Raw genomic sequence first — 27,697 nt, 5'->3', positions numbered from 1 at the left:
TCAAAAGGTGGATAGGAAATCCTTATCGTCGTCATCATCAGCTGCTGAGGCTGACAAGCCAGCATAAATGGCTGCTTGGTTGCAATGAGTCCCTTTGGCTGGTGACAATTTCCTTCCTTAACCACAACTCTACAGGTGCATATTTGAATTTTCCACTCCCAGTGATTTAACCCTCCTCCAAACAGGGAATTCGCCTAGTTTATACCCAATTTACCTAACACAGTAAAAGGCATCAATCAATCTGAAGTTATGCTGGTTAATATGTGGTTCAGGTTAGATTTTTTAGCTTCTCTCATTAAAAATTACTTGCTTGAATCACAAACACACCTTTCTTGAGCACCACCCCTTCCCATTCCAACATTTTGCATTTCTGTCCTTTGATCAACTGTGTCTCATGATCAGATTGGCATTTAGGCAGAAGGTAGGGAATGGAAGAGTGAGGGCTGATAGTTGCTTCAATTGCCTCTGGTTTCTTACCCAAGCAATTGCATTTGAGACATGGAAAAGTTGGTCTCTATGTACTCCTTTTTTTGAGATTTGAGAAATGGGGTTGTGGGAGAAATGAAGTGGTTCTAGGAGCCAATCTCTGGCTGGTATATGTTTTATTTTATGGTACTTGTTAAGAGCTTATACGTGTCAAACACTGTCCTAAGCACTGGGATAGGTCTAAGTCAATTAGTTTGGACTCAGGCCCTGTCTCACATGGGGCTCAGTCTTGAGTAGGAGAGAAAACAGGTATTGAATCTGCATTTTACAGTTGAGGAAACTGAGGCATAGAAAAGTTAAGTGACTTGCCAAAGGTCACACAGCAAGCAATTGGCAGATCCGGGATTAGAACCCAGGTCCTCTGACTCCCAGGCCCATGCTCTTTCCACTAGGCCACGGTGCTTCTGTGTGAGAGATTGGCCTACAAAGGCCCTGCATTTACGTGTTTGGAGGCAAACAGGAGGCATCGCCTAGTTTAAACAAGGGGAAGTTGGTTTAAATTCAATATAGTTTTATTCTTTGTAAATACAATGAGTACAACTTTTTAACTTCACAAATCAGTTAATTCACTTTGTACAAGAAAAGTTTTACTCATCCTATGATAGCCCAAGTGCTGATTTTTCTCAGTGCTATTATCTAAATACCAATCAAAAACGGGAAAGTACAGCAGCTATCTCCGAAGGTTTGCCTCTACATTTCGGTAAATACTGGGTAGTTTCTTTTCAAATAAGCAGCTTATAGTGTGTGTGTGTGTGTGTGTGTGTGTGTGTGAGAGAGAGAGAGAGAGAGAGAGTTGGATGAAGGGTTTCATAAAACCCAAGGTTTTCTTCAAGGCATTGGAGAGTCTCAGAGACCTTTAGCGGGGGGGTCGGTTGAGGACTACTTCACTATTTGTTCATTGTGTAAATCCTTGCCGGCGCTTCTTGCGACTCGCATGGCCGGGTGCCCGGCCCACCGAGGGTCGGGCCCTTCGCCTTTGGTTTCAGCACCCCGGCGGCGGGACAGCGGCGGGCCGCTCGGGTGCCATCTCCAATCTATTTGGTTTCGCGGCTTGAGTCTCGCCTCCTCCCCCGGCCCTCTGTCCCCCTAAACCTCCCGGCCCTCGGGACGGCGCTGCCATGGCCCCTGGACCGCTGGACGGACAGCCAGAGGATGTCACGCGAGGGATGCGGGCGTGGAGCCACTTTTCGGTCGGTTCGAAGGCCACTTCAAGATGTGCTACAGCAGAAGCCGAGAGGAGGGAGAACCTGATTTGCCTGTTGGAGTGAAAACGAATTCCATCCTCAAAGCTCCTGGGAAAGAGCGGTCCACAGGCTGCCGCCAACAGCTGCGTCTGGTCACCCAACGTCCCAGCGCTGGCCGGGAAGGGGAAGCACCCACGCTTGGCTTTTGAGCTCAGAAAAATCTTGCAAGTAAGTGGCAGACCAGCCTGGCCTGGGGTTCCGGGGGTGAGCATGCTCCCCCAGGAGCCGAGCGGTGGGGAACCGGGGAAAGGACGGGAAAGGACGATCCCGCTCGCTTCCCTGCCGAGCCCGGCCCAGAGGACCCTTGCCAGTCTCACCCCAGCCAAGGCAGCGGGCTGCTGGGTGTCCAGGGGATTTGGGGTGACTGTGGCCATTTTCTGTCGGAGAGGCAGAAACACCCCTCACTCCTCCCCCAGGTCCGGGCTTCCCAGGCGTCTGTCATGGAGGCTCGTTCTCCGTGGGGGAGAGTCCGAACGGCACGGACAGTTGATGGCCGGCTGACCCCCAGGGCGACTATATGTCGCTGGACTTGTACATGTCGGACAGCAGCCTGGTGATGGGCACGTTCCCGATGGTCTTTTTGAAGAACACTTCTTCGATGGTGGATGGGCCGATGGAGCGTAAGGCCGGCAGCAGCAGCAGAAGCTTCCCAAAGCGGCAGGGCTGGGTCGGGTACCTGGAACAGATGGGCCCCGGGCACAGGAGAATGGGTTAGTGTGGCTGAAATCTCTCTGGGACCGAGCAGTCGGCACCACCTCGGCGACTCTGGATGACCTGATGCATGCCCTGCTGTCTCCAGGCCATCTGGAGCGCCAACATGACTGACCGGGTGAGGCAGAGCCTGGGCTGGGAATTTGGGTGCTCCCTTCAGAGAAGGGCCGAGCTTCTCCACCTTCTCTGCTTCCTCCTCCCGATTTGCCCTGCCCACCCTCCTTTCTGACAACCTCCTGATCTGGGGTGGGTGCGTTGGAAGGGAGGAAGAGGGCCTGGCTCTGGCTGCTGTGCCAGGGTCGCTCAGGGCACTATACAAGTGTAGTAATCCAGGCACCGGAATGTAGGCCAAAGAGCCCACCGGCCCCTGCCTCCGAGATGGGCTGGGCCAGCTCCAGGATTATTATTATTAATAATAATAAAAATAATAATTGTGGTATTTGTTAAGCACTTACTATGTGTCAAGCACTGTTCTAAGCACTGGGGTGAATACAAGCAAATCCGGTTGGACACAGTCCCTGTCCCACATGGGGCTCACAGTCTCAATCCCCATTTTAGAGATGAGGTAACTGAGGCACAGAGAAATGAAGCAACTTGCTCAAGGTCACACAGCAGACATGTGGCAGAGCTGAGATTAGAGCGCATGACCTTCTGACTGCCAGTCCTGTGCTCTATCCACTACACTATGCTGTATAATTTCCATCATTTTAAAAGACACTTGTTATATCACCCATTGTTTGGTTTTTTCATTTCTCCCAATCTCTGACTGTGTTGTGTGTCTGTTTTATCACTTCCCTAACTTGGTTCTTTTTGGGTCACTGTCACATGATGGCCACATTTGAGAAACACTCGTCCAAGAACATGGATACCTAAATCAAGCAGTCTAACTCTAATTCTCCCATTATTCTGCCCACAGTAGAGTGATTGTCTGTAAGATCCATGTGGGCAGGGAACATGTCTACCAACACTGATGTATTTTCCCAAGCACTTAGCATAGTACTCTGCACACAGTAAGTGCTCACCAAATACCTTTGATTGATTAATTGATTGATTGATTGATCCAGCAATGGGACAAGAATGCTGTACCTACCACACACTGTTCATTATTAGGGAAATAGATACTCTCTGCCTATTCATTAGAGGTGTGTACACTTTTTGACCATTTGACCATTTATTAGAGGGTGCTCATTGTCTTTACTTCCTCTGAAGCAGAAGGCACAGATAATGCTGTATGATATCTCTTGGGATGCTGTCAGTCAACTAGTCTATCATATTTATTGAGTACCTGCAGTGTGCAGAGCACAGTACTAAATCCTTGGGAGAATATAATACAGTTAAAAGACAGTCCTGCCCCTGAGGAATTTTTGGTTTAATGGGGGACTCCTACAGGCCTTTCTGATGCTACCAACAGCCTTCTCGTTTCCAGGGGCCATCAAAGCCACGTGGGTCTAGAAATGATTGTGTCTTGGGCTCAGCATCTGAGGTTTTGGATCATCATTTCTTTGGTGCTGTCTATTGGCACAGCTATGATGTGATGAATATTCCTTCATGCTCCTTTGAGGGCCAGGGATTGTATTAAATTCCCACACTTGCATTCTTTCCCAGCACTTAGCACAGTGCTCTGCACACATTAAGTGCCTAAAAAATACTACTACTACTACCACCATTACTGCTACTCCTCCTCCTCCTTCACTTATTGTCTTAACTGTGCTCCTCAGGGACTGGGGCCATTTCCCGCCAGTCACTGTTCATGTTGAGTCTCAGGGATTGGAGGGGTGGTGTGAACGTGACATCTGAGGTAGATTCAGGGCTCACAGGCATAAGGAAGGTTAGCCATTACAATTTCCCTGGGTAACTTCAGTTTCATCTCAATCCTGATTCCTTGGTGTTGCCTCACTGGTATTTGAGCCTTCCAAAGGACATACAGTCTTTTAGATTCAGTTTTCCTTCTAATCTCATTTTGCACCATTGTGGATGACTGGCAAATCTCTCACTATCCCCAACTTCTTTCCCCTCTCTAATTTTGTATTTCCTCTTGTCTCCCAGACATCTCCATATCTCCACTAGCACCCCAATTCCTTGCCCCCTCCTACCTCACTGGCTATTCTCCTACTACAACACAGCCCTCACACTCCTCACCTCTACAGCTACCCTATTCACTATACCTCCATCTCCTCTATCTCACTGCCAACCTTTCATACATGTCCTGCCTCTGACATGGACCACTCTCCCTTTTCATATTGGATAGACAATTACTCTCCCCCACTTCAAAACCTTATTGAAGACACACCTCCTCCAAGGGGCCTTCCCTAAGACCTCTTTTCCTTCTCTTCCACTCCCTTCTGCGACACCCCGACTTGCTCCCTTTATTCATCCTCTCCCAACCCCAGCCCTATAGCATTTAGTTACATATCCATAATTTATTTATTGAAATTAAATCTATCTCCCCCTCTCGACTGCAAACTCACTGTGGGCAGGGAATGTGTCTGTTATACTCTCCCAAGTGTTTAGTACAGTTCTCTGCACACAGTCAGTGCTCAATATATATGAGTATTGATTGATTGATTGACTGATCAATATTTATAACCCCGAATCCCTCATCTTTGCACCCAGATCCCCTCCTACATTTCAACTGACAACACCATCATCTTCCCTGGCCCAGAAGGCTGCAATGTTGGCATTAACCTTCATTCTCACTCTCTTTCAACTCTCACAGTTAGTCTGCTAAATCCTGCTAGTTTTTCCCCCACTGCACTTCCCAGATCCACCAGTCCCTCTTCATCCAAATGGCCAATCTGCTGTCTTGGCACTCATCATATCCTGGCTAGACTACAGAACTAACTTCACTGTTCTCGCTGCCCCCCACCTCTCCAGGCTACTCTTCTCTCTGCTGCCTGGGTCACCCCTCTAAAATATTATTCTGCATTTGTCTCTCCACTCCTCCACTCTTCCTGTGTGTGTTTCCAAGATGGAAGAGTTGCCCATGGGGTTGATTTCCTGAATCCAACTTCTGGGTCCCTTATTGTGTTTCCAAGTGTGGCTGGGTGAAGAGCTTTAACAGCAGTGGAACAAGCACCCAGACTGTCCTGCTCACAGTCCTGCATACATCTCTGCTTTACTCTGACAAGGATGGGGAAAGGGCCTGACAAGACCCCTCTGCTCTGGCATGGTCAACTGTCATGAGGTGTTTTAGGAGCTCGATAACTTTCTCTGGGAAGCCAAACTTTTCCTGTGCCATGGGTCGTATGAGGTCTACAAGAACTGGGTAGAGGCCACGGTGCTGCTCACTGCATTTCTCCTGCACCTTACATGCAACAAAGATCATGGATCATGATCATGATCTGGATCCACACCCCAGGAAGAGGCTGGCTAGGACCTGATCAGCAAGCCCAGGAGAGCAGCAAGATCCACCCCTACACAAACACACACGCACACACACCCCTCCCACCAGCTCCTTCTGTCTACTCCCATCTTCAGCTCTTTCTCTTTGCTTTCTCCAGTCCTGGACAACAGGGCTCTGGTAGCAGGTGCTGCTGGGGCTGCAAGGTCCCTGGAAGCTCCACTCATACCAGTAGTTGAAAAGTTGGTCTATAATGCCATAAACAGGCTCATCAGTCAATCAGTCGGTGGTATTTACTGAGTGCTTACTGTGTTCAAAGCACTGTGCTAAGCACTTGAAAGAGTACAATGGAGTTAGAGAGCCAGGTTCCTGCTCTCAAAGAGTTTACAGTCTAGCAGGGCAGACAGATATAAACTAAATTACAGGCAGGAGAAAGCAATAGAGCAAGATATGCACATAACCACTACAAGGAGAAAGTGGAGTTGTGCATAGGTGTTGCAGAAGTGCTGAAATGGGAGTTGGGGAGTTATAAAGTGGGGAGATTAGAAATTAACCCAGGTAGGCCTCTTGGAAAAAATGGGATTTCAGAAGGGCTTTAAAGATGGGGAGAGACTTTTTATGGTATTTGTTACATGTTTACTATGTGCCAGGTGCTGTACTAAGTCCTGGGGTAGAGACAGACTAATCAGGTTGGATGCAGTCCATACCCTATATGGGGCTCACAGTCTTAATCTTCATTTTACAGATGAGGCAATTGAGGCACCTAGAAGTGAAATAACTTACCCAAGGTCACGCAGCAGACAATGGCAGAGCCAGGATTAGAACCTAGGTCCTTCTGACTACCAGCCCTGTCCATGAAATGTCAATATTTCTTAAAACAGAGTGGGGAGGGGAGGGAGAGAGTTTGATTCATACTTCACCCCAGAGGCTTCATCTAGCATTGCTTCTGTGATCTCCCCTGACCACACCCTGTCTGGGGACTGGGGGGCCTTCGATGGCCGCCAAGGGTACAGAAACAAAATCCTACCTTGGTGAAGCGTGGTGACCTCCATTTTAGCACCTGGGCACTCAGGCCCAGAAGGTGATATGTGGAAGTCACAGGAGAAGACACGCTTGCAGGCATTCTCCGAGGTGGGGGCTGTGTTTCTGGGAGTTGGGCGTGTGTGTTGGGGGGTCCTGCCCCAGCTCTCAGGGCACCACTTCCTCTTCCCACCCACCTCCCGGCCCAGCCCGGCCCAGCTCACCCCCACCCCACTCACCTTGTGTGAATGTAGCTGTTGAGCGTGAGCTGAGCCTCATCCTGTAGCGCGGCAATGGCAGCCGCATTCCCGAAGCTTCTCAGCTCAGAGCCGCTGTGGGTGGGTACTGGGAGAGGGGGAAGAGGTGAGGGAAGGCGATGGCAAGGGTATGGGTGCGGAGAGACCACCGCCGGGCTGGCAGTGATCCAATGCCCCTCTGATCTGGATACTGCTGCAGTGACCGGGACGCTTGACCTCCAGGTTTGGGATGGCTCCTGGGCCTGAACTGGGAAGCCAGGAGGGAGGCGGGACTGGTGGATGGGCAGGTGGGTGGATGGGTGGACAGGTGAGTGAGTGGGACGGTCGGTGGGTGTGTGGGTGGGGGGAGGGCAGGCGGCTATTTACCTGCTTTGAAAGTGACGATGCATTTGAGGCAGGCAAATTCCGTGGCGTCCAGCCGAAGCTGTCTAAACCTGGCCACCACCTCCTGCAGAGCCTGAATTTCTGCAATGATCTTATTCAACTTCTGGGAATCTGTATTGTCACCATTCATACCTCAGATAGAAACAGGGAATGAAAATGAAGTGGTATTCGAGTATTTTTGAGATTTAATACTGATTTTTAACAAAGTGCTGTGGATCAATATCTCTTCAATTGTCCCTCTTAGAGATCTGATTCCCTGTAAACCCGTTATATTGTATGAAAGTTAATATAACATCTTCTCTTGGATGATAACAAACACAGTAATTTGCATTTAAATAACAATGCGAGCAGTCATGAATACAACAAAACAACATTATTTGCATTTAAATATAGATTTAGAAGCGACAGGTACACGCTATTGTTCAGCAGGAATTTGTTATTCTTTACATGTTGTTCTTTTTTCAGTAATGTATTTTTATGGAAATTTCTACAACAAAGTCATTAAATTGGACAATTCTCACCCGATACAGCCAGCAGAGTGTTCGCGTCGACTGGGATGGCCCATTGTGCTATCCCGAGAACAAACAGTTCTCTCCAGGCATCTTCCAGAAGCATCAGCTGCGAACAATGGATGTTTAATCTGACATCGGGTGTCACTGATAAATTTATGAACAATTTCAATATGTAAATTCCTATTACTTTAAAAAAAACTGTCTTAAATGCCTGTCTTGGCCATCTCTTCCTGATGATTTTCAGCTTTCCCTTTTCTTTTGGACTCAGTGCTAAGGGTGAACTGTGTGCATTTCATTCAGCCCCTCCTCTTTCTGCCAAGTTTGCTCCCCCAACCAGAGGGATGATTTTTCTGTCTGCTCAGGCACCCGTTATATCCCTCTGGAAAAGCCTGCGGATACCAGGGCTTCATGGGATTGAAATCTGTGGGGGACTGGACAACGACTTCAAATCATCGCACTCAGACGCTCAGTCAATCGATCAATCAACCAGAGTTATTTATTGAACACTTACTGTGTGCAGAGTACTGTACTAAGCATTCGGGAGAAAAGAGGGCCTGCCTCCTCTGCTGGGCCCCACCACTACAAGACCAGAGGGACTAGGTCATCTCTCATCCCTGAAGAGCGATAGCCAGCTTCCTATTAGATTGGAAGTTCCTTGTGGGCAGGGAGCATGCTCCTAGCTGGTTTGGTACTTTTTAAGGGCTTGTACTCAATAGGTGCTCAATCAGTGTTACTGTAAGCTCACTGTGGACAGGGAACGTCTCTACTCTCCCAAGAGCTTAGTACAGTGCTCTGCACACAGTAAGCGTTCAATAAATATGATCGACTGATTGATTACTACAACAAATACAAAAGGAAGAAAGACTTTGGGAAGAACCAGGAAAGAATGAACCAATTTTTTCCCATTCAGTTTCTTTTGATTGCTTGATTTTTTTTTCTCCAAGCGTAGATGGACAGCAGCAAGAGAGCTTCAGTGAGAGAGCCAAACGTTTTCTTTTCAACATGTTCTGCTGTGAAATTCTGAAATTCAAATCTATTTCCTTCTCAGCATTCTTCAACTGTCAACCAGACACCAGCTTGGCACCTGGGGCCACAGCCGGCAGGACTTTTGATTTGGCCAGTCAGGCCTCTGGATCTACGTCCAGGGAAAAATATAAATCCCCATGTGTGGAAATTGAACAGGCATTCAATCTGAGCTGAGGGACAGGGGTCAATAGATGATGGATAAGGGGGAATACAGGCCTGAGCCTAAGTGGGAACCACCTGAGGCATGACTTGGTTGGCCTGAGGCTCTCCTTGAGTAGCTTCCTTAATCAACTTGCTAAGTCCAGAATTCCAACTCCCCTCCTCAGACTCCTTCCCAAAACGTTGGCCTTTGGCAATCAGAATGAGATGTCAAAATTCACCAAGAATATCATCATGGGTCAGAGTTGGTGATACTAACTGGGCCAGGACTAGGTCAGTGGAACTTGGGAGAGCTTTTCCAGGCCTCACAGCGGGAATGGGACTCAGACTACTTAACCAAATCGACCAACCAACCAACCAATCAACCAGTCAATCAATGGGGACCATTACATTCCAACTGTTCGTTTTTTGTTCTTTTTTTAAATTGTATTTGTTAAGCCCTTATACTGTGTGTCAGGCACTTTACTAAGTACTGGAGTAGATGCAGGAAAATCAGGTTGAGCACTGTCCCTGTCCCACATAGGGCTCACAGTCTTTATTTCCATTTTAGATGAAGGAACTAAGGCACAGAGAAGTTAAGTGACTTGCCCAAAGTCACACAGCAGACAAGTGGTATAGTCAAAATTAGAACCCAGGTTCTCTGGCTTCCAGGCCTGGGCTCTTCTCACTAGTGTATGCTGCATCTCAGGAATGAAAAGGTAGCTAAACTGATCCTTTTCTTTAACAGCAACTTGCAGGTTTTTTTAAACATCAGCTGACCGCATGCCACCATTTTATTTTTCAGTGTGCGGTTAAGGGGAGGAAAGGTTAATAAGCTTTAAAAAAAAAGGTCTTCTTCGTCTGCACATCACTTGCTCTTTCTAAAGTTCCAGTGGGATTGGGAGAGAAGAGGCTCTGTTTCAGACCCTTGCACAGATTCTACAAACACTTATAAAATTAAACAAGAGCTATTTTCTCTCCTTTGAACCACAATACATTCCTTAAACTTTACTATGTAAATTAGGGACAACAATAAGGATAATTTTAAAGTATTGTTTTTCCCTTTCCTAATTTTGACAAGGAGACATTGATTTCCATCAGTCAATCAATGGTGTTTACTGAGCACTTACTGTGTACAGAGAACTGTACTATGCACTTGGGAGAGTATGGCACAATACTGTTGGTAGATACGTTGCCTGCCTACAAGAAACTCACAGTCTAGCAGGGGAGACAGACATGTACGAATATAAATATATAAGTGCTATGGGGATGAGGGTGGGGTGAATATCGCGTACTTAGAGGGTTCAGAGTCAAGTGCATAAGTGACACAGAAGGGAGAGGAATTAGGGGAAATGAGAATTTAGTTGGGAATGGGCCTCTTGGAGGAGATGTGATTTTAATAAAGCTTTGAAGATGGGGAGAATGGTGGTCAGTTGTATGTGAAGGGAGAGGGAGTTCCAAACCAAAGAAAGAATGTCGACAAGGGGTCAGTGATGAGACAGATGAGACCAAGGTACACTGAGTAAGTTGACTTTGGAGAAATGAAGTATGTGGACTGGATTGTAATAGGAAATCAGAGTGGTAAGGTAAGGAGTGGAGGTGAGCTGATTTCTCCCTCTTTATTGTTGAATTGTATTTTCTAAGCACTTAGTACAGTGCTCTGCACACAGTAAGCGCTCAACAAATCCAATTGAATGAATGAATGAAGTTGACGGTAAGGAGTTCCTGTTTGCTGTGGAGTTGGATGGGCAACCACTGGAGGTTCTTAAAAGTGGGGAGACGTGGACTGAACGTTTTTCAGAAAAGCAATTTGAAAAGGCTTTTGGTGTATACTTTTAATGACTATATGAGAAGATCTCAACTCATCAAAAAAAAGTAATCTCCAAAAAAAATTACCCTGGCATTTCCTAAAACAAAATAAAAATATTAGCTGTTAAAATCACAGCAGCATCAATTAGTTGAAAGGATGTGGTGTTCAGGAGCTAGCTCAGAGAACAGTCCCGGCCTGACTTCTGAAGTGGTCTTTTCCAGGCCCCTGGGGCTTACCTGATCGGGCAGGGACAGTGTCGAGAATGCCGGGACGCTCTTGGCCCACTTAATGCTCATGAAGAGGAGTCTGGCGGCGGATTCGCAGACAGACTCGGTGGCGACTTCGTAGAGATACATGGGGGTCCCGTTGACCTCATGTGGATACTAAAGGGGAGAGGGTAAGAAAGAGGCAATATAGGTTGCAGGGTCTTGGGCAAAAGCAGCATATTCTTGTGTCTTCTTAACTCACCCCTCCACCCTGCAGAGTGCACGATGGACTGGTGGAGAGGGTTCAGCTCCTATGGAAACCCACTCCGGGGGTGCTCAGCCTAGCTAAATGAAGAGCAGTCTATACAGCCCAGAACAATGCTGAATGGGGGGGCTCTGTCCCCAGATGAAACCCCTGCTCATCATTTCTCTCTCCATCCTCCATCCCTCCTCCCTTCCCTCTCTTGCATTTAAAACCCCGAGCTCCTATACAGTCCTCAGGGGAAGGGAACCATGGCCAGAGGGTGAGAAAAACACTTAATCCTTCCCTCCACCCCCTAAAAATATAATAGTCATGATAATAATGGTATTAAGTGCTTACTATGTGTCTAGCACTGTCCTAAGCCCTGAGTTAGAGTAAGCTAACCAGGCTGGACACAGTCCCTGTCCCACATGGGGCTCACAGCATTAATCTTCATTTTACGGATGACATGTCTGAGGCACAGACAAGCGAAGTAGCTCTCTCAAGGTCACACAGCCGACAAGTGGCAAACAAGCAGCGAGACCTAGCTGTAGTCTGGGGAGCTCTTGTGCTGGAAGGGTGGGGGCAGGGAGTGGCGCGATGAATCATGCGAGGGACGGGGTGGAGAGAGGCGGGATGGATGAGGTGGGTGGCAGAGGTTTTAGAAGCAGCCCTGAGCGCTGCCCCTTCGCCCGGAATTGGCTCGATTTCTTTGACAAGAATCAGGGGCGGAGGATCCCGGGCCCGGGGTCCACGGTGGCCGCCCATCCACCGGCCGGCCGGGGCCCTGAGCACTGACCTTGGGAGTGGGCTGGGCCAGCCCCACCAGGGCCTGGCGCTCCGGAGGGCCGGACACCGCGGCCGCCAGCTCCAGGTTGTGCGGCTCCAGCTGTGCCACAGCCGTGAAGAAAGCGGGAGCCGGCAGGGCGCCAGAGGGGAAAGGGGGCGCCGTCCCGTCCTCCTCCTTGTGGCCGCGGAAATACAGGGCCACCTGCTTGCGGATGGTGGACGTCCGAGGGCCCCGCTCATGCTGCACAGCTGCAGACGGACAGGCACAGAGACAGAGACACAGAGACACCGAGACTGACAGACCGGACCTCTGACTCTCTCGTCCCAGCTCTTTTCCCACCTGGGCCTTGCACTGAAGCCTCTCAGCCGCGATCTCTTCCCGACCCCAGTCACTGTCGGGGGACTCAAGGCTCTCCCCAACCCCCCAAAACTGCCCCGGCCCCTGTTCTTCGCCCCCCCCAACCCCACTCTCTGCTCCATCCCTCTCCCCAAATAATAATAATTATTATTATGGTATTTGCTAAGCTCTTTCAGTGTGCCAGGCACTGTACTAAGTGCTGGGGTGGATACAAGCAAATCAGGTTGGACACAGACCCTGTCTCATGTGGGGTTCACAGTCTCAATCCCCATTTTACAGATGAGCTAAATGAGGCCCAGAGAAGGGAAGTGACTTGCTCAAGGTCACACAGCAGGCAAATGGCGGAGCCGGGATTACAACCCGTGACCTTCTGACTCCCAGGTCCGTACTCTAACCCTACGCCATGCTGCTCCCCAGCAGCAACCGGCCCCCGGAGGGCGGAATATAAATAAGTAATGGTCCCTGGTTCCTGAAGAGGGGATGGCAATCGATGGCTTCTGCCTCCCGGTTTTCTTGCTGGGCACCTACTGGGGCTGCAGGCCGGAGGGGCGGAGGGGTGACCTCGAGGGTCGGAGAAGGGAGAGGGGAACCGGGAGCTGCTCAGGAGAGAGGAGAAGAGGGAACGGATGATCCCCTTTCCCCGAGCCGGCGGAGAGGAGCCTGTGGGGGCGAGGGGGAGCAGGGCAGCGGGAGGGAGGGAGGGTTGCGGCGCGCTCAGCCGCTGGCCAGGTCCCCGGGCCGGAGCCGGAGGCTCCCACGGCCGCCGGGGCAAGTCCACGTTCTGCATGCGCGATTGACTTGGTGTTTGATCCGCATCAGCTGGGAAAAGGAGCCAAGAACGCGCCCATTACCGTCTTTGTTCATGTTGACTTCCAGGCACTTCTTCAAGCGGCAGGATCGGCATTGGTTTCGGTGCGTCTTATCCACGGGGCAACCTCCCTGCGGCGGGCAGATAGGGAGAGTCAGGACTCGGGCAGGCCCAGGGCCAGGCCTGCCGCAACAAAAGCCAGCAGCCAGGCCTGGTGGCCAGAGAAAGTCCCGATTCCCGACCCCCCAGCCCCTAGTCCTCAGCCCCAAGTCCCAAGTCCTTGAACAGCCCCAACAGCCCCCGAGCCTCGAGAAGCACCGTGGTGTAGAGGACAGTGCACGCGCCTGGGAGTCAGAAGGTCGTGGGTTCTAACTTCGGCTTTGCCACTTGTCTGCCGTGTGACCGTCACTGCCCTACTCCTCAGTTACCTCATCTGTAAAATGGGGATTGAGGCTGGGAGCCTTATGTAGGACAGGGACTGTGTCCGACCCGATTTGCTTGTATCCACCCCAGTGTTTAGCACAGTGCCCGGCACACAGTAAGCTCTTAACAAATACCATAGTACAGTTATTATTATTATTATTACTATTATTATTATCAGCTATGGTGGCCTGGTGCTCCTGTGGGCAGGACTGCTGACCTCTCCTCACTGGTGGAGCAGGTGCCGATGGGGAAGGGAGCCTCAGTCCATTACCTTCACCCGTAACTCGCCTCGCGACCAGCCTGCCATGTCGCTTAGTAGTACAGTGCAGGCGCTCAGCAGGCGCTCAATGAATCCCATGACTATTACGGCCCAGCCCTGGCCCACTGAGAGGAGCAATTTCCCCTCTTCGGCCTTGCCCTCTTTTCGGCACCGCGAAGCGGCGTAGCCTAATGGATAGAGCACGGGCCTGGACGTCAGAGGACCTGGGTTCTAACTCTGACTCCACTACTTGTCTGCTGTGTGACCTTGGGCGAGTCACCCCACTTCTCTGCTCCTTGTTTACCTCATCACTAAAATGAGGATTAAGATTGTAAACCCCATGTGAGATATGAACTGTGTCTAACCTGATTATCTTGTATCTTCCCAGTGCTTAATACAGTGCCTGGCACATAGTAAGAGCTTAACAAATACCATTAAGAGCAATAATAAAGCCTGTGAGCGGCGCTGGAAGGGCACGGGCAGGTCAGATTCAGCACCGCAGACAGCAACCCCTGCCCCTGCCTAGCCGGGAGGGGGCGCCTCCCTGCCGCCCCCCCCCCCCCCGACTAACCTGGAGCCTCTGCTTTCTGTGCCCACTTCCCCTTTGGGCTGACCAAGTGGAATTTGTTAAGCACTCAATGTGTCGCACACATCCTGCCCCTATCCCTCCTACATCCTTACCCAGTATTTCCTGTCCCTTTCAAAGTCTTTCTGCCTGCCTATCCTCTTGCTGTCTGTATGTCTGTCTATCTGCCCACCTGCTTGTCTACCTACCTGTTTGTCTGTCTGCCTACCTGTTTGTCCAGCCTGCTTGCTTTTTGCCCGTATTTCTGTCTGTTTTCTTGTCATTAACTTGTCCTCTGCTCTTAGAGCACTTTTCTTGGAGTTGAATATTCGAGGTGACTAGGGTGTGGAGAGCAAATGAATATTGGGGAGGAGGAGGGGAAGGAGGAGGAGGAAGGGAGGAGAAGAAGAACGAGAAGAAACCCCAATGGATCGCGACTGCTAGGGCAAAAACACTTTTTCTCTCGCTCCTCCTGCAAGAGTCCTTGTCCTCCCAGACTCTGGGGAGGTCCGGAGGGACCTGCCGGGAACTCCGGAATAAAAATAATAATAATAGCAATAATAATAATATTTGTTAAGCTTTTACTATGTGCCAAGCATTGTCCTAAGCCCTGGGGTAGATACAAGATAATCGGGCTGAAGACAGTCCATGTCCCACATGGGGCTCACAGTCATAATCCTCATTTTACAGATGAGGTAACTGAGGCACAGAAAAGTGACATGACTCGCTCAGGGTCACACGGCAGACAAGTGGAAGAGACGGGATTAGAACCCAGGTCCTCTGGCTCCCAGCCCCGTGATCTCTCCATTAGACCAAGGTGAAAACACTTTATTATTTGGGATTTTCCAAGGCAAATATTTTGCCTTCAGCCCCGCGTCCCAAATGTTCTCAGGTAGAGAGTTGAAGTTAAGAGTTCTGGGGCAACGGATCCGAAGTCGAACGTGGGCCGGGATGGGGGGGATCCTGGTCCGGGGTAAGATCCAGTGTGAATTGGAGGGGGGAGGGACAGGCGGTGGGGAGGGGAGCGGTGAAGCGCTTGGCCAGGGAATGGGCCTCGAGCCCCCGGAAGCCTTTTTAGCCCACACCTGGTTTCCAGATTTGCAGACGTAGGTTCGATTCCTCCTGATGCTCCGTTTGAAAAACCCAGAACAGCCATCGCAGGCGTAAACCCCGTAGTGCTTCCCGGAGCTGCGATCCCCGCACACCTTACAGGGAATGTCCAAAATACGACCTGAAGGCAGAGACGAAGAAAGGGAAGGACGGGGAGAGGTAGGGAGACGGAGACAGAGAGAGAGGCAGAAACAGAAAAGCGGAGAGTCACAGAGAGACAGGGACACAGAGAGAAACAGAGGAGATTGGGGAGAGGAGGAGAAGGGAGAGAGAGAGAAAGGAGAAGAGGCGGGATAGGGGAAGAGAAAAGGCTCTCAGGATTTTGCCGGCGGCGGCGGAGAATGCACAGTCATGGGTTCGGGTGTCCAAGTTCCAGCTCCCAACCGTCTGACAGAGAACTCTATGCTTTAACCGAAACGGAAGGAGAAGGAGCGAGACGGGGGCCAGACAGTGCGGGTTCAGCTCCCGGCTGCCGTAGTGTCCGGCCGCGTTATAACGGGGGCAGCTGGGAGGGAAAGGCGCTCCAGCGAGGGAAGACCGAAATCTCCTTTTCCCGCTGTTTGCGGACCGCCCCTCCCTCCGGCCTCCCTTCCTTGACCCCATCCTCAATCCGGTGGAGCTGCGCGGAAAAGCGGTCCCGCAGACGAGGGCCTCGCCCTTACTGTCCCGCCCTGTCCGCCCGCCCTCCTCGCCCCTAGGAAAACGCGACAGCTGCACCTGCCAACCGTCCGTCCTGCCCCCCGAAGGGAGATTAGGTTGGGGACGGGGGAAGGAGGCGGAGGGAAGCCGGGTCGGGCCGGGCAGGGCCGAGCGAGATGGAAAACTTTTCCTCCATCAGTAGCTCCCAGCGGACCCGGGACAACTTTCTCGGCGAAGATGGAGAAGGTCAGCGGAGGCCGGGGCTGCAGGGAGCCAGACTCGGAGAGGGTCAGGGCGGCTAGGATTGGCAGGGAGAGGATAGGGGGCCGTCGGGTGCCGGGGTGGAGGGGGTGGCTCCCAGCGTTGGGTCACTACTAGCCTCCTTGCCACCGGCCAATTGATTTACCAGTGATCCGTCAAAAAGAGAAGCTTGGGAACCCGGCGGGCCGCGCACAATGCCCACAATGCCCGGCCCTGCCCGTCTCTTCACCCCTTTCGCCACGCGGCACCAGCCCAGACAAATTTTCTGCGCGCGCGCACACACACACACACACACACACACACAACATTCACAATCACATATACGACACACACACACAACACTCTAAAACCCAAACACGTCGCAAAACACTACCAAACGCATTCAAATACACACAAACGCAAACTCACCCAAAATGTATTCACAACACGCACAAATACCCACATATTCACCAACAGACGCACACAAACATAGACACACTCATACACCACAAAAGGAGGGAAAGGAAAGCGGGGAGCGGCAGACTGTTTGAAAGGGTGTGGAGACAGTGGCATTTCCCAGTTTAACCCGATCCAGTCCAGCCTCGGCCCAGCTCAGCCCAGCCCGCTCCCATCCCCGCCGTTTAATCGAAGAACGGGGAGACGGTTCCTACTCGAATGGCCTATTTTCCTTCTCGCTGTCGGGATTGTCCTGAATCCTTGCGTGCCCGTCCTGACCGGGAACTGATCTACCCTCCAAGAGGCGGCAATTTACCGCCCCGAACCCCCTCCGGTCCCCAACGGTCCCCTCCGGTTCTCCCGGGCCTGGACCGGGAGGAGACAAGCCCCGCCAGCGACCCCGGCCCGAAGAGGCTCCGGGACACGAGGGAAGTGGGAGGTAGGAGAACAGCGACACGGTTACTAGAGGGGACCCCTCCCCCCGTTTCCTGGCACGATTCTCCCCCATTCACTCCCCCACACCCGGTCCACCACCCGTTTTTTTCCCTTCTCCCAACGTTTCCCCCTGTTTCCTCCTTTTCTCCCGAAGCTCCTCCCGGCCGAGGCCCCGGGAAAGGGGGCGGGGGACGGGCGGTGGGTGGAGGGCGGAGGGTCGCGAGAACCACTCTGAAACGGGACAAACTCTCTTCGAAACTCTGTTCCGGCCGCGGTCGTGGCCCCCGGGAACGCGGAGAAGCCGAAGACGGGGAAACGGTTTCCTGGCTATTGGAATGGGAAAGGTTTCAACCTCCTCCCCCCTCCGCCCAGCCCCTCCCGCCCCCGCCCCCCGCCGGGTCCCCGCGGGGCTGTTTCTGTGCCGTAATTGCTTAAGGATAGATGGCAGCTTCGATTACCGTAATTACCATCAGGGGCTGCTGAAAGAAGGGAGCCTGGGCGGAGGGGCGGGGGGTAGTGGGCTTGACACCACCCAGGAGGGGGACACGTCTGACATAGTTGCGCATCGGCCTAGGGCCGTGGGGGGGTGGGGGGAGTCTCCCTGCCTCCCTCCCCCTGTCTCCATGGCCCCCCGACTCCTTCCTTCCCCTGGCTCCCCGCAACAGGCTACCAGAGGGGAAAGGACGCTCCTCCTCAGGACCAGAGGCTGAGGGACCGGGAAGCCGGACAGCAGAGCCTCCAGTCACGAGGACGGTCCGGGAACATGAGGGTCCACCCCACCCGACTCCTTCTTTTCAGGTGAAAAGGTTCAGCTGGGAGTCGGGTTGGGGGGTGGGGGGCTGTCCCTACCCGGTCCCCGGACTCTGGGCCTCTGCCCTCAGTCCTCCGGCCTCTTCGGCCTCCAGGAGTGGAAGTGGAAGCGGCTAGAAGTTGTAAAACTTCCCTCGGTGTGCCGCTTCGAAATGCGGATTCTCCTCAGCCTTCCCGGAGCCGCGGCCCGGGCTGACCGGGATAGACAGGAATGAAATACCCTTTTTTATCGGACTACCCAGCCCCTACCTCCCGGGCCCCCGGTGGCAGGACCAAAAACGTTGATACGAGACTCAAGAGGCCGGGAGGGAGAGGAAAGGCCGGAGGGAGAGGAAAGGCCGGAGGGAGGGCCCCCCCAACTTCTCACGGGGCGCTTGGGCCTCCCCCAGCTTCCAGTCTGGGTCTCTCGGGTCCGCCCGTGTACCCGAGAAGAGAAACACTGAGACTCCGGAAGGCTTGGGGCAGGAAGGACAGGGGAGCGGGGCTCTTTGGCCTCTGCCAGCAAGGGAGACACAGAAAATCGATCCGCCAACAGTCCGTCCTTCCGTCCCGCCTCCCTGACTTTCATCAAAAACTACTGCGTTTTCGAGAAGGCCTACAATAATCCGGGTTTTTTTTCCTATCGAAACATCGCTTTTTAAAATTTCGCTTTTGCTCTAAAAACACGGGCATTTGTGTGTGTGTGTGTGTGTGTGTATGAAAGCGCACGCTCATACACACACACACCCCCCAAAACGAAACAAAATAAAAACCTCAAACAAGATCAAGGGCAACCTCGGGGTTGGATGCTTGTCCCTTCTCCCCTTCCCCTAAACTGGGACCCCGAGCTCCAGACAACGTGCCGAAGGGAGGGAATACAAAGCAGAACAGCATCAACAACGGCAGCAACAACAACCTTCTTCCTCCCCCCCCAAAAACCCCAAACTAAACAAAAAACAAACAAACAAAAAAAACCCCAACAGCAACAACAACGACAGCAGCAGCAGCAACTCCGGTAAAAAGCGAACGGCCTCAACCCCAGGCCTCAGGTCCCTCCGACTGCGGCAGACGCGGGATGGACGAAGGTGGATGGAACGAAGAACGGCCGCGCCGCACCCAGCCGATTCCGCGGCCGCCCGGGCACCCCGGCCAAGTGACAGACCCCTGTTCGGGCGGACTGGAGCGGGAAAAACACTCCTCCGAGCCCGCACCCACTTTGGGGTGTTTCCTCGGAGAATGACAACCCCGCACTCCTCGGTAAACCCCGCAGCCGAGCGGTTTCTAGGGTGGAAAGGGATCAGGGAGAGTGGGGAAAGAGCCACTGTCCCACGGGTGGGAGCGGGCAGACGAAATGCGGTCCCGACCCGCACTCAGGCCCGCACCCGCCCTGACCCGCGTCCAGACCTCCTGCCGTTTTCGTTCCCGCTCCTTCTTTGGACTTTCGGTCCCTTTAAGACGGAAGGTTCCGACTCCCAGCTCCCCCCTCCCCCGGCATCCTCTAAATTCCCCAGATGAGAGGTGCTCGGATTTAGGATTAAGGAAAATGTGACTTTTCCGTTGTTGCGGCTTCGCTGTCGGCAGGATTACGCGCAGCGGCCCGTTGAAATCCGCTTTCCCCAGTCGAGCTCTCTGGCCGGGGAAGTGGGTTTCCCCGTTGCCTCGAGGAGTTGCACGAAGTCATTGTCCCAGGCAAGAAGGACATTGAGCCTTAGCACCCCCAGTTTTTGCCCTTCTCACCGCCCCCCAGAGGCCTCCCTCCTCCCCCATAGCAGAGCCCTCGCAAAGGGGCCGACCCCAGGGCTGACCGGCTGAAAGTTGCGCGCCTTCCGTGAACCACCAAGCGGGAAGGGACGGTCCTCCCTTCCTCTCTCTTTTTTTCTCTCTCTCTCCTGTCCCTGTCTTCCTCTCTCCCTCCCTCCTTTCCGCGCTCCCTCCCTCTCTCCCTCTGTCCCTCCCATCCATGCGCTCCGGGCCCAGTCGGCGGAGAGCCGGCCCTGCGCCCACCCCCGAAGAGGTCTCCGTTGCGGGACCCCATGGGGCCGGACGGTGGTCGGTGTCTGGGGCCCCGACCTTCTCCCGGCCTCCCCCCGCCCCCGCTCCCACCACCCCATGGTCCCGCGCTGCCTGGGGCTGGGGAAGAAGCGGCCGGCACCCGTCCCGCGATTTACCCACTTGTTGATCCGGCCGGCTTGTTCATGCTGGTGGCTGTCAGGGAGCGAAGAGGCTCGTCAGCTCTCCTGAGTCTGGCCTGGGAGCGCTCCCTCCCCTCCCCCCCGCCCCGTCCTTCTCTGTCTGCCTGTCTGTCTGTCTGTCTGCCTGCCTACCTGTCTGCCTGCTGCCTGCCTTTCTGCCTGTCTCTGGCGCTCCGGCCGGGCGCTTCTCCTCCTCCCTGGCCGCCGACAGCTGTTTCTGGACGGTCAGACCTCGGTCCACTCCAAAAGCCTAAGCGCCCCCCTCTTTTCTGCCCGGTTCCCTGTCCTGCTGCGGTTTCTGGGAAGATTCCTCGGGACAGACACAAACATGGGCAGAGAGACGGACGGACAGACAGACAGGGTGGCAGGGCGGCACAGGGGACAGCGAAAGAGGGAAAGCAGACAGGGACAGGAACGACAAGGTTTTTCTTCAGTAGCCAAGGGGGGAAAGGCATCTGCCTCTCTGTCTCCCTGCTCTCTTTCTCCCCTTCTGACTCTGTCTCTCTGCCTCTTCTCTCTCCAGCTCTACGCAGACATATATGAGATATATGCACAGTGCGTCCCGTCCTCAAAGGAAACAACGAAAAGGCCAAGCCTCAGGGCTGCGGGAGCGAGTCTGCGTGGTCGGCCGCGCGCAGCCGGGCGACGCGCTCAGCGGAGTCTAGGAAATAACCGCCTCTGCAAAGGCTCCGGGGGGCTCCGTGCCTCGGCCTCCAGACCCGGAATGGCACGGAACAGCAAAGGTTTCCAGAAGTTCATTACTCTGTGTGACTTTGGGCTCGAAGCTCCGGGCTGGATCCCCTTGGGAGACTCCAGAGCCTCTCTGGCGAGCGGCGGGAGCGGCGGGAGAGGCGGCAGCAGGAGCGGCGGGAGCGGCGGCGGGGAGGGGAATAGGCCGTCCCTTGGCGCTTAGCTTTCCCCTGCTTTCCCCCCAACTCCTGGCGGGGTCTGACGTCAGCCATGTGGCTGGGAGGGGGCGGGCAGGGGGGAGGGGGTTAAATGCTAATGATATTAATGAACCTCCAAGCGGCTACAATAGAAAATGCAAGCGCTCGCGGAGCTGATTTGTGGGGCGTGTGAATGTATGTGTGATGTACGTGTGTGTGTGTGCGCGCGTGTGTGTGTATGTGTGTGAGAGAGAGAAAGAGGGAGAGACTTTGGGTGCGCGCGCACTAGTGTGTGGGGTGTGTCTCTCCTGTCATAAAGGTGAATTACTATATTTTTCTTTTGGGAGAGAGAGAGACCGCGACAGAGGGGGCCGGGGAGGAGAGCCAGCCTTAAAGGGATGGAAAACCGAGATTTTCTCAAACAAAGTAGTTTGTCTTTCTTGGCTCGTCCTAGTGAGGTGCGTGCAAGAAGGCGTGCTCGGGTCCGTGCGTGTTTGCCTGCGAGTGTCCTAGACGTGGTGCTGGGAAGATGGCTTGCTTCATTCCATCTCATCCGGGAAAAATCGAGGTCTGTCTGTTGGAGCAAAACTGGGATATTGCCCGAGGTGAGTAGCTGATCTTTCCCAGCTACGTGAGGAAAGTTAGCGACGCGGAAAACACGGGATCAGGGGACTCGGGAGTGTGTGCTGGGTGTTTGTGCGTGGGGGTATGTGGCGGAACTATGTATGCGCGTATCAACGTGGGGGAGCATGAGCGTGTGCGAGTGTGTGTGCGTGTCTGTGAGTGAGTGTGTGTGCTCATGGTTGTGTTGGGGGGATGAGGGTGAGGGATTCTGCGAATTTCTGTTTTGGGGATTTGGCTTTCTGCAGTCTGCAGGAGTCTGGCACAGGGGAGGCGCGTTTCCCCACGTTCCGGCCTCACTCTCTGCAGGAGGACTGCCGGTTCTAAGTATCCCTTCTCACACCTGCCTCCTCTCTACCTCCCCCCTCCCCGCACGGATGAGGCCCGGGCCCTTCGATCTCCCGGATTTAATCCGGGGCTACTGCTCCCTTTGGCTCAAACTCAGATCTTTGCAAAGATCTGGGCAACCTCTTCTCGGGGCACTGAGGGACATTTTTCTGCCCTCTCCACATTGCTTCCAGCCCCGCCCCACTCCCAGTTATTCCAGACCTTCCAGACCCCCTCGGCCCCGCCCCATCCCACCTCACTTTTAGCCCGGCCCCGCTCCGCCCCGCCCCCCCATCCGCTCCAGAGCCTCCGGTCCTGTCTCACTCCCGCAGAGGAGGTTCCTCCGCGTCTCCTGGGTAATAATAATAATAATAATGGCATTTGTTAAGCGCTTACTATCTGCCAGGCACTGTTCTAAGCGCTGGGGTAGATACAGCGTAATCAGAGTGGCCCTCGTGGGTCTCACAGTCTTAATCCCCATTTTACAGATGAGGTAACTGAGGCACAGAGAAGTGAAGGTTACACAGGTTACACAAGGTTACACAGCAGACAACTGGCGGAGCGGGGATTAGAACCCACATCCTCTAACTCCCAAGCCCGGGCTCTTTCCATTAAGTCGTGGGTCTTGCGATAACCGGCTCCCGGCCGGCCAAGTGATTCCCCACGCCGCCTCCACCCGGAGGCCCTCCCAGCCAGCCAGGACGGTCCACGCAGCCTGTGACTCGGGAGCCTCGACCCGACACCTTGTGCAGCTGCGGGGGTGAGTTTTGTAAGCGGGGCCGATGGAGATGGAGGAGCGCCTCCTGCCCCAGACCATAAGGCCTCCACGAACCCCGTGAAGCCGTAAGAGGACATTGGTCTCTCAGACAGCGAGGACCCAGGTGAGCCTCAGCGAGCCCTCTCCCCGGCCTCCTGGAACTACAGACAGGTAGAGTTAGGGAGTCCAGACGGCCTCCGGGTCTGAGATCTTGTCTGGTTTTCGCTTTGGACAAACTTGGCGGCCTCTTCTCTGGAACCTCTCCGGGCACCTGCCGAACATTAAGTGGGTTGGGGGAGGCGGAGAGTGGGGAGTGCAGGATCACCTCTCTAATGAGCCCTGCAGAAGAGCAGCAATACAACAAAACTACAAACCAATCTCTTTTATTGAACCCCCCGAACATGTGCCGTTAATAATGATCGTGGTATTTGTGAAGTGCTTACTATGTTCCAAGCACCGTACTAACCCTGAGGAAGGTAAACTACCATTATCATTATTATTATTGTGGTATTTCTTATTGGTATTGCTTTCTCTGTGCCAGGCACTGTACTAAGCACTGGGGTGATTACAAGCAAATCGGTTGGGCACAGTCCCTGTCCTATTTGGGGTTCACAGTCTCAATCCCCATTTTACAGATGAGATAACTGAGGTCTAGAGAAGTAAAGTGACTTGGCCAAGGTCACACGCAGACAAGTGGCGGGCTCGGATTAGAACCCATGACCTTCTGACTCCTAAACCCGTGCTCTAGCCACTAGGCCATTCTGTTTCTCCATCAGATCAGGCATAGTTTCTGTCCCACAAAGGGCTTACAGTCGGAAGGAGAGAGAGAGAGAGAGAGAACAAGGATTTAATTCCCATTTTACAGATGGGGAAATTGTGTATGCTCCCCCCTCCCCCACGCCCGACACACACACACACACACACACACACACACACACATCTCTCTTTCACTCTTCGAAATCGACTCTAGCTACCTGTCATAGCAGTGAAGTTACTCTGGACTAAGAGTCAACGACTTCCAAAACACTAATGCCTCTGGCATGCTGCTTCTGGCTCCAAGAACTCTGTAGCATAATCTTTAACTCCTTCCCCCAGCTCTAATCCTTCCCCTCCCCTTTTCACCGTCCCAAGGCTACCCTTTCCCTCCCTTCTGTTCTCAGCGGCTGAAGAAGGACTGAAGTCCCGAGTAAGTTGTGAGGGAGGATTGAATAGGGCAGTTATATTTCACCAGGAGGCGACAGGTAAATTGGAAAAATAATTTCAGGAGGCTGAGTGAGCCAGATAGGGATTTCACCTCTCCGTTTCCCTTTACCACGCGGGAAGACCTACAATCTAGAAGGGGACAGTACGGGTTAGCTGCCACCTACGGCTATTGGAAAGCACAAGACTGGTTAGCTGTTCACCCTGCTGGAGCCACCGGAGGTAGAAGTGCTAGCCACTTCGGAAAATGTGGCTTGTAGCCGTGGGCCTGTGCTCCTCCTGGCTGACGCTTCAAGTCTGGTCATCGTTAAGGTCCAGAGAGGTGATATAGAGAGGAGGGTGCTAGGATCCGAAGAAAAAAATGCCGGTTTAGCATCTAGTCACAAGACGTTCACAGGAGCGCCGAGGTCGCAGCTGAATTCCCCGAGGGGCGGGACCAACGACAACGCCTAAGGACTCGACCCATAAAAGCTAGAAAACAGTAGGGATAATCGAATCTCGTGCCTCGGGGCCAAGGATGACGCTTACTGTGTGCACAGCACTGTACTAAGAGTTTGGGAGAGTACAATAAAACGGAGTTGGAAGACACGTTCCATGACCACAACGAGTTTCCAGTCTGAAGGATCTTCCTCTAGACTGATCTTATTAATCTTGCCGTGATGAGCAAGACGTTGTCCTTCAGTTCCAGCGGCTCCAAAGATGCGGAGTCCCCTGTATCTGAAATCTCAGCTGTCGGCCAGTGCAGTGGCCAATTAATGTGGTCTGGTTTTGGGAATCCTAAGCTCTTCCCTAAACGAGGAGATCAATACAGCCAGGTTTCCTGAAAATATGGAGTTTGTTTATCGTTAACTACATGTTTTTTGCGTGTTTGGCGCAGGGTGCACTTTGAAGGCTTAATCACTTCTAAATAATAATTACCATCAAGTAAATTGAGAGGCGATTTACAGAATTCGAGTATTGGGTATTTGAAAAATTCATCGTGCTGAATTCCCAGTCATTCAGTCCTCTCTCAAAACCGACCCTTATCCTGCGAGTGGACTATGAGGGTCAAGGAGCACTGTCAGAGAGCATCCTCCGGGAGCACCATCAGGGAGCATGATAGACCCTTAATCCGGAAACGGAGCATCAGTGTTCCGGAAGGCCGGCTCGGCAGATCCTTAGGCTGGGATTGGGGTTATCAGTGTCTGGTAGCACGGCGATTTCCTGCAGCATTTCAAAATGTAAACTTTGAATCTAGCCCGGGGAATCTAGTCACGGCCACAGGTAATTAATTTATTGTGAAAACGCCTTTGTTCCAGCATGGGCAGGGTGAGTCGCAGCCCAAGTAGTTCCTCCGAAGAAAAAGTACCTGAGGAACGGCAAAAGATACATGCAAACTGAGAGGCGCATTGTAGTGATTGGAAAGCACTCATTTCCCACTGATGGTTGGAAGACTTTCTTCAGGAGAGGCAGGAGGGCCTAGTGGAACGAGCTCGGGACGGGGAGTCAGGAGATTTAGGTTTTAGGCCAGATTCTGCCCCTGGCCTGCTGAGGGACCTTAGGCAACTCAATTTAACGTCCCTGGGTCTCAGTTTCCTCATCTATAAAATAGGATTAAGATTCTGGCCTCTCCCTACCTCTCGGGGATATAGTGAGGAAACAATAAGACAAACGATATGAAAGCGCTTTGGGAAAAAAAAGGCGGCACATTAAAAAACCAAGGACTTTCTGTACAGTCCGTGCCCAAATACCGACCGTCTGGCAGTGGTTCCCTCTTCCCGGCCCTCTCCCCTCCACTTCAGTTTAGAGATGAGGCAGGGCATTCCAAAATCGATTTCTGTTACAATGATTCCAAAGAATGAGTTCTACAAACTGTTTAAAAAAGAAAATATCTTGCAGTTGTTTGCCCCAAGTAATGTAGCAAATGGTGTTATTTAGTGGTCTAGGATGTTTGAATATTACTGACACCTTCAGTAAATTGTGGCTCTTAACTCCTGAAATCTGGCTAAGGACCACCTAGGGGTTTGTCTGTATGAAGGCTAAGTGTCTATTCACCTGATGGGTCGACAAAGAATAGGTTGTTCCATTCCATTTTCTCTCAGGACGACTCCCAGACTCGAGAAATGGACTGACAGTCTTCAGAGGAACCACTCCCGGAGACCAAATCCTTGTCTTTCTCATCGCGGGGCAGAAAATTAACCCGCCCGTCCACTGATTAATACAATTCAGCTCTGCTTAAAATTCAACGCGCTGTTTTGGATGGAGCCGTATTTTAAAAGGCTTATATTTGCCATTAAGCGTGAGTGTGAAGAAATCAGTAACTATTCTTTTCATCAACGGCGTGTGACGTTTTTCTCCCTTTTAATTTTGCATATTAAGCACGGTCACTGGGCAGAAAAATGCCTTTAGAGCTAGGATCCGATCTGAGCGACCCAGCCCGCGGGCCACGGCTCAGGAGACACGGCCCACGGCTCCCGAATCACGGGACGCTGATCACGAGTCACGGGGCCACCGGTCACCGGCCACGGGCCACGGAGGGAAGCCCTTCCAAGGAGCACTAGACCCCCACGGAATAAATGAATGAGCGGCCCCCGGGATAATAATCATAATAATAATGATGGGATTTGTTAAGCGCTTACCATGTGCCAAGCACTGTTTAAGCGCTGGGGTAGATACAAGGTAATCAGGTTGTCCCACGTGGGGCTCATAGTATTCATCCTTATTGTACAGGTGAGGTAACTGGGGCCCAGAGAAGTTAAGTAGCTTACCCACGGTCACACAACAGTCGAGTGGCGGAGAAGGGATTAGAACCCACGTCCTCTGACTCCCAAGTCCGTGCTCTTCCCACTAAGCCATACTCATGACCCTGATGACCGTGGGATGACTCTAAGTCTCGAGGCGGCGCTGCGGGTCAGAGTGGGGACCGGCCCGCCCAAGGTCCCGCACCTTCGAGGACCGGGAGAGGGGCGCCGACGGCTCCTTGCTGCTCGCGTCCCCCACCCGGGGCAAATATCACGGGCCTTGCTTCCCGGGGACATTGCCCTGAGGCGGCCCCGCATGCCCATTTCACGGATTAATTCGTTCAATAGTATTCATTGAGCGCTTACTCTGTGCAAAGCACTATACTAAACGCTGGGAAAGTATAATACAGCCATAAAGAGAGACCATCAACACCCACAACGGGCTTACAGTCTAGAGTGGGGGGAGGCAGATATCAAAACAAGTAATCAGGCATCAATATAAATAAATATAATTCTAGACATAGACATTCATACCTAAATGCTGTGGGCCGGTGAGGGGGAGAGGGGAAGAGCCAAGGGAAGGGAGCGGTCGAAGCCGGAGCGGGGGGGAGGGGGCAGCCCCCCAATTTTTCCTCCTCTTCTCGGGAGGGACGGGGGCAGATAAGTGCGTGAGGAGGCCCCGGCTGCCGGCCCCCCTGGCTGCGGGTTTGGCGGGGGAGAGGAGTGGCGGGGGGAGGGGGCGCCTGC

General features: G+C 52.7%; 2 protein-coding genes across 2 annotated transcripts; one reads left to right on the top strand and one right to left on the bottom strand.

Annotated features, from left to right (window-relative positions):
• Positions 1-976: 976 nt before the first annotated feature.
• On the bottom strand, positions 977-20,484 carry NR2E1 (nuclear receptor subfamily 2 group E member 1). Its single transcript, XM_029046867.2, has 9 exons — positions 20,419-20,484; positions 15,663-15,808; positions 13,374-13,461; positions 12,175-12,413; positions 11,165-11,311; positions 7,964-8,060; positions 7,425-7,574; positions 7,041-7,146; positions 977-2,406 (listed from the first exon to the last, which is right to left on the bottom strand). Exons 1-9 carry the CDS (start codon positions 20,441-20,443, stop codon positions 2,244-2,246), a joined length of 1,161 nt encoding a protein of 386 aa, XP_028902700.1. The 5' UTR covers positions 20,444-20,484; the 3' UTR covers positions 977-2,243.
• On the top strand, positions 16,061-26,545 carry LOC103170493. The gene is made up of 6 exons (XM_029046868.2): positions 16,061-17,461; positions 18,123-18,255; positions 19,230-19,503; positions 20,962-21,181; positions 21,780-21,930; positions 26,312-26,545. Exons 1-5 carry the CDS (start codon positions 17,242-17,244, stop codon positions 21,836-21,838), a joined length of 906 nt encoding a protein of 301 aa, XP_028902701.1. The 5' UTR covers positions 16,061-17,241; the 3' UTR covers positions 21,839-21,930; positions 26,312-26,545.
• Positions 26,546-27,697: the final 1,152 nt, after the last annotated feature.

This window comes from Ornithorhynchus anatinus, chromosome 19, assembly GCF_004115215.2.
Source record: "Ornithorhynchus anatinus isolate Pmale09 chromosome 19, mOrnAna1.pri.v4, whole genome shotgun sequence".
NCBI classification, from domain to species: Eukaryota; Metazoa; Chordata; class Mammalia; order Monotremata; family Ornithorhynchidae; genus Ornithorhynchus; species Ornithorhynchus anatinus.
This window is presented reverse-complemented; position numbering and strand designations above follow the sequence as displayed.